The following is a 12,106-nucleotide window of genomic DNA, read 5'->3' on the forward strand; positions in this document are numbered from 1 at the left end:
AGCGTGGAGCACCGCGTGCTGTCCCGGGACCCGTCCGCTGAGCTGGAGCCAAAGCAGCCTGACTCGGGCATGTGCTCGCCCAATACCACCGTGTCAGTCCAGCCGCTGAACTTTGACCTCAGCTCGCCCACCAGTACCCTCTCCAACTACGACTCCTGTTCCTCTAGCCACTCCAGCATAAAGGGTCAATGCCCTGCCCGCGGTAAGTGGGCCGGCCTGGGAGGAGAGGGAGGAGGGAGAGCAGGCTGGAGCTGGACCCCTGGGCACTGAGGGCCAGCCTGGGGCTTCACTGCTCATATGATGCCTGGCGCTGCCCAGGTCACCTGTTGCCTTGAACACCTGGGAGGGAACACTAATTCTTGTGCATGTCCATCACAAACACACATCTACAACCACACATATCCCTCCCCAACAAAACCCCCACACCCCCCACACACAATTCTATACCTTCACCCTTATACATGCAAAGATACCCTAGACCTTACACAAGCCTACCCACACTCAAGAGTGCATACTTGTATGTATATGCACACTAATATGCAGATAGATAATGCATACCCACTAACTTAGTGGCCTGGGGCTGCCGTAACAAATGAACACAAAGTGGTGGCTTTGAAGAACAATTTATTATATCACAGTTCTGGAGGCCAGAAGTCCAAATCAGAGTCTCAGCTGTGTCGATTTCTTCTGGGGGCTTTGAGAGAGGAACTGTTCCATGCCTCTCTCCTAGTTTCTGGTGGCTGCCGGCGATCCTTGGTGCTTAGCGTTGCTTCTGCCTTTGTGGTCACATGGTGTCTCTGTTTCCCCGTGTGTATGTCTGCTCTCCCCTTTCATAAAACACCACTCAGAAGGCATTAGGATTAGGACTTACCTTGCTTTGGTATGACTTAACTGATAACATCCTCAAAGAAAGACCCTATTTCTCCAAACAAGGTCACATTCATAGGTATAGTGGCTAGGACTTCAATTTATACCTTTGGGGGACACAATTCAATCTATAACATCCTATATATGGAGCCATACAGATATATGCACACACCTACTTACACACAGGCAACCACCCTCCATCCCCACACCACAAATGTGCACACACATCCACACACGATACCCACAGACCAATGCAAACACACTCGTAAATGCAAAGAATCATGTGCACACATGTGCGCACGCTCACAGATGAACAGACAATGCACGACGCTCTGGCAGAAGCCCAGGCATGCGTGCACACACACACTGACCACGCCCTGGGCATGGCTGGCTGTCCACCTGCAACGCCTGCTTCACACCACCAGGTGGTGACTTGCAGAGCTGGCGGGGGTACCCTGCAAAGGTTGGGTGTGGCGGTCCCTACTTCCTGCCACACACCACTGCCAGAACTGCCTGCAGGAGCTGCCCTTCCCATCTCCAGGTGGCCCTGTCCCACAGGCACACCCTGGAGCCAAAGCCTCCTCCAGACCTGGGTAATTGGTCTTCCTGCAAAGAGTACAGGGTGGGCAGCCCTGCCAGGGCCACAGGGAGGCCACACTCAGTAGTGCCCCTGAGTTCACCTGCCCCCTTGGAGAGTTGTTTTCAGGCAGTGGAGGGTCTTGTTCCCAGGCGACAGCCTTTGCCGCTCTCACACCCACCCTCCCTCCATCCCTCTGTCCCCAGGGCTTCCCAGCGCAAGGGCTGCAGACATACAGACCTACATGGACTTGCTGAATCCGGAGCTGGGCCTGCCTCAGGGCAATATGGGACAACCTGCACCTCCACCACCACCCAGCTTCCCCCCGCCGCCTCCACCCCCAGGCACCCAACTGCCCCCACCTTCACCGGACTACCCAGCCCCCAGACCCCCTATGGGGCTCCATGCAGCTGACATCTATGTGCAGACCAAGAACAAACTGCGTCACGTGGAGACCGAGACCCTTAAGAAGGAGGTACTGAGCTCTCAACCGTACCTGCCTCCCAGCGGTGGGACTGGACTTGGACTGACCGGGGATGGGGGAGAGGCAGTGGAGGGCCAGGAACTGGCCTTGGTGATGGGTGCAGGGCCAGGGTTGCACCTTCAAGAATTGCAACTCCTCGACAGCCCCCATGGGGCATTGCTGCTCACCAGGGTCAGGACTGGGCCCTGAGGACAGGAGATAAGTAAGACAAAGCCTCTGCCCTCAGGGGGAGTCGTAGTGGAGGGGAAGAACATATGCCCAGACTAGCAGGGCTTGCCAGGAGCTGGGGGCCTTGCCAGCCCTGAGTGGTAGGGCTGTCATGGAGCTGGCAGAGAATGTGTCTGCCTCTCTGTGGACCCACACATACCCACAGCCCTGGGCTTAGTGGGGAATGGCAGCAGTGGGCCCAAGGTTGGCAGAGGGTGGAGGAAAGGGTGGAAACCCTGGCAGGACTCGGTGCCCACTGGCATTGGGGGCTGGGGGACAGGGTGCCACTGAGGCTGACTTTCTAGTTTTAGCTTAAGCACCTGGGTGGATGAAGTGCCACTCCTGAGATAGGAGCCCTGGAGGAGAAGCAGCCTGTGAGAAGGGGGTGAGTCCAGCATGGGAATATTGAGGGTGAGGTGCCCAATGACTAGGGCTGGAGGATCCCAGCTGAGGCTCTGGGAGGGATGAGAGGCAAGAAGACGGAGAGCTGGTCTGGAGCACTCTGGGAGTCCTGGGCAGGGAGACCCAGAGGGGGCCCTAGGGTGCCAGCCAAAGAGACAGCAAGGCTGGTCTGAGAGGTGGGAGGACAGCCTGCAGACCAAAGGTGGCCTAGGGGTGGCCAAGGGTAGGGTGGGGGCCCCAGGGTCCTGCCAGAGCCCTGGCTTTACCATTCTTTCTCAAGCAGAAGGCTAACCACCCAAGGGCAGAGCTAAGTAACCACCTCACACAGGTGACCCAGGTGCGAGGGGCACTAAGCCTCCACAGGGACCCCACCTGTGGAGCAGACTTCAGACGAAGCTCTCATGTCGGTTTCCCCTTTCATCTCCGCGAGGGGAGGGGCCAGGGCAGGGCCTGCCAGGGCCTGGGACTCCAGACTTTCTTGGCTTGGCCTGAGTGCCCTGCCCAAAGCCGCGGGACAGGTGGCCCCGCTGGAGCCCCCTCCCCGCCTCTGAGTCCGAGCGCCTGGCTGCGCGGCCCCCGCAGCCCCTCCCGGGTGTGTGCGTGCCCGGCCGCAGGCGCTGGGGCAGCTCCACAAAGGGCCCTTTGTGCGCTCACAGCGCCCACCGCGCCGGTGCCCTGGCCGCAGGCCGGATCAGGGTCGTAGCATCCGCGCCTCTGGGGCTGCAGGGGGCGCGGGGAGCGGGCTGACCCAGAAAACAAATCCTGCGGTGTCGCGTTTCTTGCAACGTGAGCCCTGGCGGGCGGGGCGCAGAGGGTCCCAGGCCACTGCGGGGACTCGTGGGCTGGGGGTGGGGCTGGGTGACGGCTCCTGCCAGGTCACTCGGCCCTTGGCCTCGCCGCCTCGCGTCCCTCTCCCCGCTCTGGACTTAGCGGGGGGCAGCCGCGACGGGGCGGGCCACGGCGCTGTCACCCGAGCCAGACTTGCTGCCCTGAAACCCGAGGCTTGGACGCGGGTGTCGGTGTCGCTTACGCGGATGGCGATGGTTTCCAGATGCGGGAGGGGAAGGACCAGGACGCGACCCGGAGCCGGGGCCAAGGATGGTGGCTCCGCTGCCCGCGGCCTGGCCCGCCTTTGGGCTCAGGCGAGCAGAGCGGAGGAGTGGGGGATGAACGGCAGGTGCTAAGCACCCAGCTGAAGGGGAGAGGCGCGGGGGGCGGGGCCACATCTGGCCCACGGGGCGGGCGCGGCGCAGCCGCCAGGTGTGGCGGAGCAATTGGGCCCCCGTGGCATCCCCGACTACTGGGGGATTCGGCCTGGGATTGGCGGGCCCTGGGTGATGTCAGGCCGCCCGAGCCCATAGGGCGGCCGCGCGCGGGCGGGCGCGGGCCGGGATGTAACCTGAGAGGAGGGATCAGGTAGCGCAGGTGTCGGATCCGCGCCGCCCCCGCTGCCAGGTGCACAGCGGGGGCTACCGGCACGGTCGCAGGTAGGAGCGGCCCCAGCCAAAGGCCGGGCGGCTGGGGGCCCTGGGCAAGCGGGAGCCTAATTGGGCACGGGCTCTCGGGAGGTGCTTCCTCGGGCGGGACCCTGCAGGAGACGGCTCCGTGGAGTCTTCGGGCCCTCTCCCGGCTCTGGCAGCGGGCGGAAGTGGGGTGCGGCTGAGACCTCAGCACTGGCCCAGCCCGGGCTGGGAGCTACCCCTTCTCCAGCTACCCCTGCGTCTGGGCTGGGCCACCCCGCCCCTGGGCCCGCCCCTTCTAGCCTCCGTGGGGGCCCCTATGCCCCTTGGCCCACGCCCAGAACCTTTCCCTGTAGGGCCAGCTGAGCCTGCCCTGCCACCGAGGCCCCAATGACCCTCGCCCCATCCCCGCTCTGAGAACAAGAGGGTCCTGTGCTCCTCGACAGCTGGAACCAGGGAGGTGAAGAGCTGGGAGAGGGGCTCAAGGGGCGGCCCAAAGCCCACCCTGCCCGCTGTCTTCCCGCAGCTGAGTTCCTGCGACGGCCACGACGGACTCCGGAGGCAGGACTCCGGCCGCAAGCCCCGCGCCGTTAGCAAGCAGCCCAGCACGGGGGACTACTACCGCCAGTTGGGCCGTTGCCCCGGGGAGCCGCTGGCCGCGCGGCCGGGCATGGCACACAGCGAGGAGGTGCGTGCCCTCCAGCCCGCGCCCGCAGACAGCCCCGGGCCTGGCCTCGACGCCTGCAGCTCACTCGCCGGCCCCTCTGCTCGCCCGCAGGCGGCGCTGCTCTCCGGGAACCACGTGCACAACGGCTGCGCCGCTGACCCCAAGGTGTCCAGGGAGCTGCCCCCTCCGCCGCCGCCGCCACTGCCCGAAGCCCTGAGTTCGCCGCCGCCTGCACCACCTCTGCCCTTCGAGGGCGCCGGCTCTGCCTGCGGACAGCGCCGCTCTTCCTCGTCCACTGGCAGTGAGTGGGGGCGGGCTAGAGTGGTGGGGGGCGGCGCCAGCCCTGGATGGGGAGGGAGATCTAGACACCGCCCCCGCCCAGCTCCGATCTCTCTAGTCTTTCCTCCTCTCCTGCCCGCAGCCCCTACCCCTATGGGAACTTGACCCCAACCAAGGGAAGGCTCTGAGCTGCTTGCTCTAGGGCTGTGTGGCCTCGAGCAAGTCCCCTCCTCTTTCTGGGTCTGCCTCCCACCCGGTAGGGAGGGCCTCCAGCTCTGACTACTGGTGTTTATGATGAGCTGGTGCTGGAGGGAAGCTCTGAGAAGTGGAACTAGCTTCAAGAGGGCAGGGCTACTGGCCACCTTCTTCCTGCTCCATGCTAACCTGAGTCTTCCACTTTCCGTTTCTTTCTCTGGTCCTTCCAAGCTATCACAGACTTAAGCCCTTCCCATACTTGTGTCACAGATTCTTCTGAGCCCTGGGTGACCCAGGGCCTGGCTATGACAACAAGGCCAGTGACCCAGCACACTCTCCTCCCCTCCCAGCAAACCACCGCACCCTCATCCTTTTTTAAGAGCTAGACTGGCAGCCAGGAAACCTGGTCCTCTTTTCTGGTTCCTGAAAGGCCCAGGAGTCAATTGTTTGAGAGCACTTTGTAAACACTGGGTCCTCCCATCCCAGCCTGGCAGGGATGCCTTCCTCAACCAGCCACTCTGCACAGGGACCATGTAGCATTATCTGAAGCTTTGTCTCCCTGGCCAGGATTGCAAGCGCCCAGAGTAGGGCCAGCTGGGGTCTCTGGGATTCCTATGGAGCCCAACCCCAGTAGACCAGAGTCCCTGGGAGCATGTACATGGCAAGGTGATCCTCCAGAAAGGCCTGCAGCCCATGTCCCACTCTAGGGTGAGCTTCTCCCTCCCTCTGCAGCCTGAGGCAGGGCAGAAGCTAGGAAGAGAAGAAAAATAGGCTCTGGGCTTCTCCAGACATCCCTCTCTGGGTGCCCTAGCCCAGCCTTAAGCCAAGATTGTGGTCCTGGGGGGCAGGGTAGGGCCTTGGGGCACTGGCACAGTTGGAAATTGGTCAGACCCGATGGCTTCACATCTCCACCCCCCCTCCAGCCCCAGAGGGGCCTGAGCCAGGGTCTGATGAGCCGGAAAGCTCCTCCTCTCCCCTCCTCCTGTCCTCCCTGGGACTTGGCCCTCTCTCCCTGTCCCTGCCTCACCTCGGCTCCCTCCCCCTCCTAACTTCGCTGTTGCTTCTCTCCTCTCCTTCCCCTAGAAGTGAGAATCCTGAGGCACAGGAACAGTGAGTAGCTTCTGTGCAGCTCTGGGCTGAAGCTGAGGTGCGGGGCAGGGGGCAGAGGCATGCGAGGCAAAAAGGCCCAGGCCTCGAGGAAAGGGCAGGGCCAGGAGCTGGCAGGCCGGGGTGCACCCTAGTACCCCATCACACCCCCATGCACGCACACCCATGTGTGCGACAACACGGGCTGCGCTGCCAGTCGGGTTTGCCTAAGTAGATGATCCAGTGCCGGTGGCTGCCGCCGGCCTCCTTTCCCTTTTCTCCCTGCAGTCCTCAGTTCGGGGTTGGTCGTTTCGCTCCGCCACCTGTACCTGGCCCCTTCCTCGGTGCTGTCAGACAACCCTGGCCAAATACTCCCCAGTCACCTAGGCTGATGGAGTTGGAAAATGCAAACTCCTGGCCAGGCAATTGCATTTTATCCGCAGGCCCTTCTTCCTGGCTGCTTCCCAACTCCCCCCACCCCCCACCGTGTCTGTAGCAAGGGAGCAACTTTGCAGGGTCCCCCAGAGCCAGGCAGCGCTTTGCCATAAGTGTGCTCGGAGCTTGCAACCCGCGTGTCTGTGTGTGTCTGTTTGTGGATGTGTGTTTGGGGGGCAGGCTGGAGGCTGGTACTCCAGGCTCCCGAGTCCTACGGCCGTGGAGGTTCCAGGCTACACAGTCCAAGGGTCGCTGGGCTTTGCTGATGCAGTATGAGGGCGGTAGAGAGACTCCACCCTGACAGGGCAGAGCTAGGGAATCCTGGACAAAGGTCAGGGGCTGATCCCAGGTAGTGTCTTGCAACTGGGCAGTGTGCTGGGCGGAGACATTCGCTAGAGTTCCCAGGGCCGACCCAAGAGCCACCATGAACTCCCGGAGGCCCCCAGGCGGGGGCCCCACTCTCCGTGAGTAGGGCGGGAGGATGGTGGGGCTGCCGTGGGCCAGGAGCCGAGGACCTGCCTCTGGGGGCCCTGAGGATTACCGGCTGGGCTCGGGATATGGAGAGCTGCCCTAGCCCCCACTCATCCTGGCTTGGGGAGGGAACAGCGGAGGGGTGGGTTGGGGACGGCAGGGACGCAGCCCCGCCCCCCTAAGCCAGCGCCTCTTCTCCTGCCGCCGCGCAGGCACCAAGTCTTTCAACATGATGTCCCCGACCGGCGACAACTCGGAGCTGCTGGCGGAGATCAAGGCGGGCAAGAGCCTGAAGCCGACACCGCAGAGCAAGGGGCTAACCACGGTGTTCTCGGGCAGTGGGCAGCCGGCCTCCCAGGTAGGCGCCCCGACGGACGCCCAGCCCCGGCTTCCCTGCCCCTCGCCCACCCGCCGTGCGCTCAGCCCTGCCGCTTCTCCCCGCAGCCCGACTCTCCGCTGCCGCTGGTGTCTCCTGCGCCGTCGCGGGCCCCGCCGGCCGCCGGGCCACAGCCACTGCTCAACGGCAGCTTGGCGCCGGCGCCGCCCGCCACCCCAGCGCCTGGCGTGCAGCTGGACGTGGAGGCGGTCATCCCCACGCACGACGAGCAGGGCCGGCCCATCCCCGAGTGGAAGCGCCAGGTGATGGTGCGCAAGTTGCAGCTGAAGATGCAGGAGGAGGAGGAGCAGAGACGGAAGGTGGGCGGGGTGGGGCTCCCCAGCAGGCCCCGGGGTCTGCACGCGAGCACACGGTCGGTCCCCTAGACCCCTTCCCACCTGTCCTAGCCCTTCAGTCCCAGCAGCTCCTATTACCCTTGGAGGAAGGCAGGGTTGGAAACGCCCACTCCTGAGACTGTTCCTAGAACACACCCCCAAGTCCTTTAAACTGAGATGGCAGTGTTTATCAAACTCTAATGTACATTCAAATCGCCTGAGATCTTGTTAAAATGACAATTCCGATTCTGGAAATTTGGGGTGGAGAGGAGAATCTGCATTCCTAACAAGCTCTGGGTGAGGCTGATGTTGCTGCTGGCCCAGGGACCACACTGAGTAGCCAAGAGGGCTTTGGTCTCCAACAGACTAACCTGGGTTCTACCCCTGCACTGCCACTTTCCAGCAGATGATCACTGAGCCTCCTTCAGCCTCAGTTTTCTCATCTGTAAGATAGGTTGATCATCACAAGTTGACAGGATGATGTGCCATTCATTCAACAAGTGTTCCCTGAGCATTGTCTATGTGCCACACACTGTTGTAGGCTCTGGGGATTCATGGTGACTAGATCTGGGCCTGCTCTGGAGGAGTTAATGGTAGCTGCAGGGTATCAACTAACAAAGGAACACAGGCACACATACATCAGCTTAATAGTGACAAGTGCCACAAAGGAGACAAAACAGGGTGATGTGAGAGAGTGAGTCGCTGGGGAGACAAATAGCTGGGCTGTTACAGTACAGCCAGCCCTGTGATTGGGAGCACTTGGATCTGGGGCAGCCCTAAGCTCATCACCCTACTCAGGCTGGGGGTGGTGTTAGGAAAGAGGAGGAGGTGATGTTTCAGGTGAGACTTGGAAGATGAACCAGAATTGGCCGGGAAGAGTGTGGGGAGAGCAGATCAGGCAGGAGAGGGGAGGCTTGGAAGTCAGGGTGGGCGTGGCTCTGGCTGTCCTATTGAAGGAGGAGGGAAGAAGGCTGAGCTGGAGAGGTCAGTGAGGGTCAGGTCACCAAGGCCTGGCCAGCCACCTTAAGGAGAATGGACTTTCTCCTGGAGCAGTGGGGAGCCACAGGCTGGTTTTAAGATGCGGCATTATCATGTTTGTGTGTGGGGATGGGACTGTAGTGGGTCACATGGACTTGGGAGGCTGAGAGGGGGTAAGGGCAGCCCCCCAGGCTAGAAAAGCAGGGCTCTTGAGTGGCAGCCTAGAGATGGAGAAAAGTGAGGAATAAATGAGAATATAAGAAGTGCCTGGCAAGCCTAGCTCTACTCATTGTATTATTATTGTCCGGCAGGGGTAGGGGGAGGTGGGTTGTCTCAGTGGAAGCCATAATTTCAGCCTCTTTAAGAGTGGAGCAGAATAGGGGCCTTTCCTGCAAGGACTATCATTCTGCATGTAAAGCATGGGTGGCACTGACTGGGAGGGTTTGGGCTGCAGGGGAGCTTGAGAAGGGGTCCAGGCAGAAGTCTCCCCAGCATCCAGCCTGGAAATCGCAGGCCTTGGAGTGGGGTGGCTGGAGAAAGATGTGACAATCTGCTTCTGTAAAGATTACAGCCTTGGAAACCCTATAGGGCAGTTCTACCCTGTCCCATCTGGTCATTATGAGTCAGAATCGACTCCATAGCAATGGGTTATAGGGTACTAGGGTGAGGGAGGGCCGCTGTGCATCGCGGTTTCGATGCCTTTTGCACGTTCCTTCGGTGGTGTAATGAGCGACCAAGCCAGGTGTGGGGACCCCCGATCGCCTGCCTACCCTCCCTGCCTCGGCAGCAGCGTCCAGCAACCGGCTGTGCCCCCGCGAGCGACCCAAGTGGACCATGCCCATCACCCGGAGCGGCGGCCTGGGCTCTGGGCCGAAGCCTCCCTTCAGTGTAGTCGCCTGTCGGCCAGGCGCGGCCCGTCCATGCAAGCGCAGACCCGCGGAGCCATTACACCACCTGGTACATGCAAAGGGCGCCCCGGCGGCCGCTGCGGGAGCCGGAGCCGGGCCAGAGGGAGACGCGCCTCCCCTCTCTTGTCTTCCCCGCTTAGCTGACAGCCGCCAGCCCGTGCTGCTACCCCCGCGAGGGCTGGAGGTACTCCCGCGCGCACAACGCCATCCTCGGGCCTTTCGGCGAGCTCATGACCCAGGCCGACATCCTCCGCATCGAGCAGCAAATCGAAAACCTACAGGTGCTGCACAAGGCACAGAAGCTAGAGGCGCGCCTGGAGCAGCTGGAGCTGGAACTTGAGCAGCTGCTGCCCATCTCCGCCGCGCTGTCGGCACCGCGCTTCACCGTCGACCCGCGCCGCATGCACGGCCGCGCCGCCAGCCTGCCCGCCTGGTGCAGCAAGATCTCCACTCTGCTCAAGAGCATGGCCTCCCTGCTGGCAGTGCTGGGCGGCCGGCCCGCTCACTTGGCCGAGCTTCTGGCCGCCGACACGGGCCAGCCACTGGCGCCGCTCCCCGACGCGCCCTGGCGGCCCGGGCCGCAGTGCCTGGGCCGCTCGCACTCGCTCAGCTGGTGCCGCGACGCAGTGGCGCGCGAGATACTCGAGTGCGGCGTTTCAGTGCAGCAACTCCGCGCCACCTACGAGCAGCTCGTCCAGAGCTCGGCGCCCGCACACGGCCCGCGCCGCAAGCTCTCGCTGCCTGCCCGTGGCCCAGGCCGCGAGCCCATCCTCGAGGAAGACTACGTGGCTGCGGGCCCCAGCGAGCCCAGCGTCGCCGCTGCCAACGGCCTGCTGCCCGCCGGGGAGCGCCGGTGCACGCGGGACCCATCCGAGGCGCCGGGCCGCCAGGAGGCGCTGCTGGAGCTGGAGCAGCTGGCGCGCCGGCCGCCGCTCTCCACTGAGCTGCGCGGCGTCCAGGACTACATCGACATGCGCAAGGAGCGCATTGTGTATCTCTTCCTGGAGCACTGGGACAAGCGGACTTGCCCCGGACCCAAGCGCCTCGCCCAGACGCGCCTGCGGAGGCTGTTGCCCCGCGTGGTGGCCGCCGGCGCCGGCCCGGGCCCCGACGCCGCCCCCCAGCCTCCCACAGGCGACGGCCCCGACGGGCGGCTGCGACACCTCCTGAAGCAGCGGCAGGTAGTGGACAGGCTGCTGGGCCGCTGGAGAAGCCTGAGGCGGCGGGTGACAGCGCGCGCGCCCAGCGGCCCGGGCCTGGCACACGGCCTGTACTGGCCCGAGCACTTCCTGCCGCCCCTCGACGGCGGCGCGCCCCGGCGCTACGACAGCCTCACACTCGACCTCTTCATGCTCGGCTACTTCCAGCTGCTCGAGATGGGCCTGAGCCGCGAGGAGCGCAAGTTCCGCCACCTGCTGTGCTACGAGATGTTCGACCAGTTGGGCAGTCACCCCTGGGAGCTCATCCGCCTTTTCCACCGCGTTGTGCTCGAGGAGGTGGAGGCCGGCCGGCGCAGCTGGAGCGACGGCTTTGAGGACCTCAAGCGCCAGTTCTTCGGAGACGGCCCGGAGGCTGAGACAAGGAATGAAGACGCGGAGGAGGAGGAAGAAGAGATGGAGGAGGAAAAAGAGGACGAAGAGAAGGAGGCGGAGGAGAAGGAGCCGGTAGAAGAGGTGGTTCCAGCTCAGACGGAGGACTGGCCAGAAGGGCAGTCCGAGACCCCGGCTCCTGCGCCGCAGCCCCCGCCTCCGCCCGCCCCGCCGCCTCCGCCATCGGACCCGCCTAGTTCCGAGGCCCGGGCAGAAGACCCCCTGGAGCTGGTGTCCGAGATGGGCGAGTTCAGCAACGAAGATATCTGCCGCTACATCGACCGCAGCTTCTCCTTCTGGAAGGAGAAGGAGGCAGAGCTGTTTGACATTTGAACAGGGGAACCCGGAATTCACCCTCAAGCGTCTGAACCCGGGCCGGGATGCCTGTCTGATGCCCTCAGGCGGCCAGAAGCAGGCAGAAGAGACTAGGGCGGGTGGTCTTGGAAAGCTCAAAGTGCCCAGGACCAGGCTGCTCCAGCCTTTGAGGTCCCATCATAGCAAGATGTGGGGCATTGGCCAGGAGAGGCCAGATGTGGCACAGAGCAAGCCAGGTGTCCCCCTCTGGCCACAGGCCTTGCCAGGCTCTGGATGGAGCAAGGTGGAAGACACAGCCCCTGGAGTGAGGGACTGAGGTCCCCTTGGGCCAGGGCTGCCCTCTTTCTCTCTCTGGTTTTCACTGGAGCTCATGGCTGCCTCCCTGGCTGAGGTCAAGGGAGTGCGTGTGCAGTGTTCCGTGTGCTGGGATGTGTGCAGACCCTTTCTCCTCTGTAACACCAAGTAATAAAACTCT

General features: G+C 63.0%; 1 protein-coding gene across 1 annotated transcript in view; it reads left to right on the top strand.

The window, feature by feature from the left end:
- ESPN (espin) overlaps positions 1-12,106 on the top strand; it is a 33,557-nt gene that overhangs the window by 19,123 nt on the left and 2,328 nt on the right. The window contains exons 6-10 of the mRNA XM_004385112.1: positions 1-202; positions 1,651-1,919; positions 4,524-4,965; positions 7,343-7,488; positions 7,575-7,826. Coding sequence (XP_004385169.1) covers positions 1-202; positions 1,651-1,919; positions 4,524-4,965; positions 7,343-7,488; positions 7,575-7,826 — 1,311 coding nt within the window. The remainder of the gene's footprint in view (positions 203-1,650; positions 1,920-4,523; positions 4,966-7,342; positions 7,489-7,574; positions 7,827-12,106) is intronic.

The sequence above is a fragment of the Trichechus manatus genome, unplaced genomic scaffold (assembly GCF_000243295.1).
Source record: "Trichechus manatus latirostris isolate Lorelei unplaced genomic scaffold, TriManLat1.0 scaffold00133, whole genome shotgun sequence".
NCBI classification, from domain to species: domain Eukaryota; kingdom Metazoa; phylum Chordata; class Mammalia; order Sirenia; family Trichechidae; genus Trichechus; species Trichechus manatus.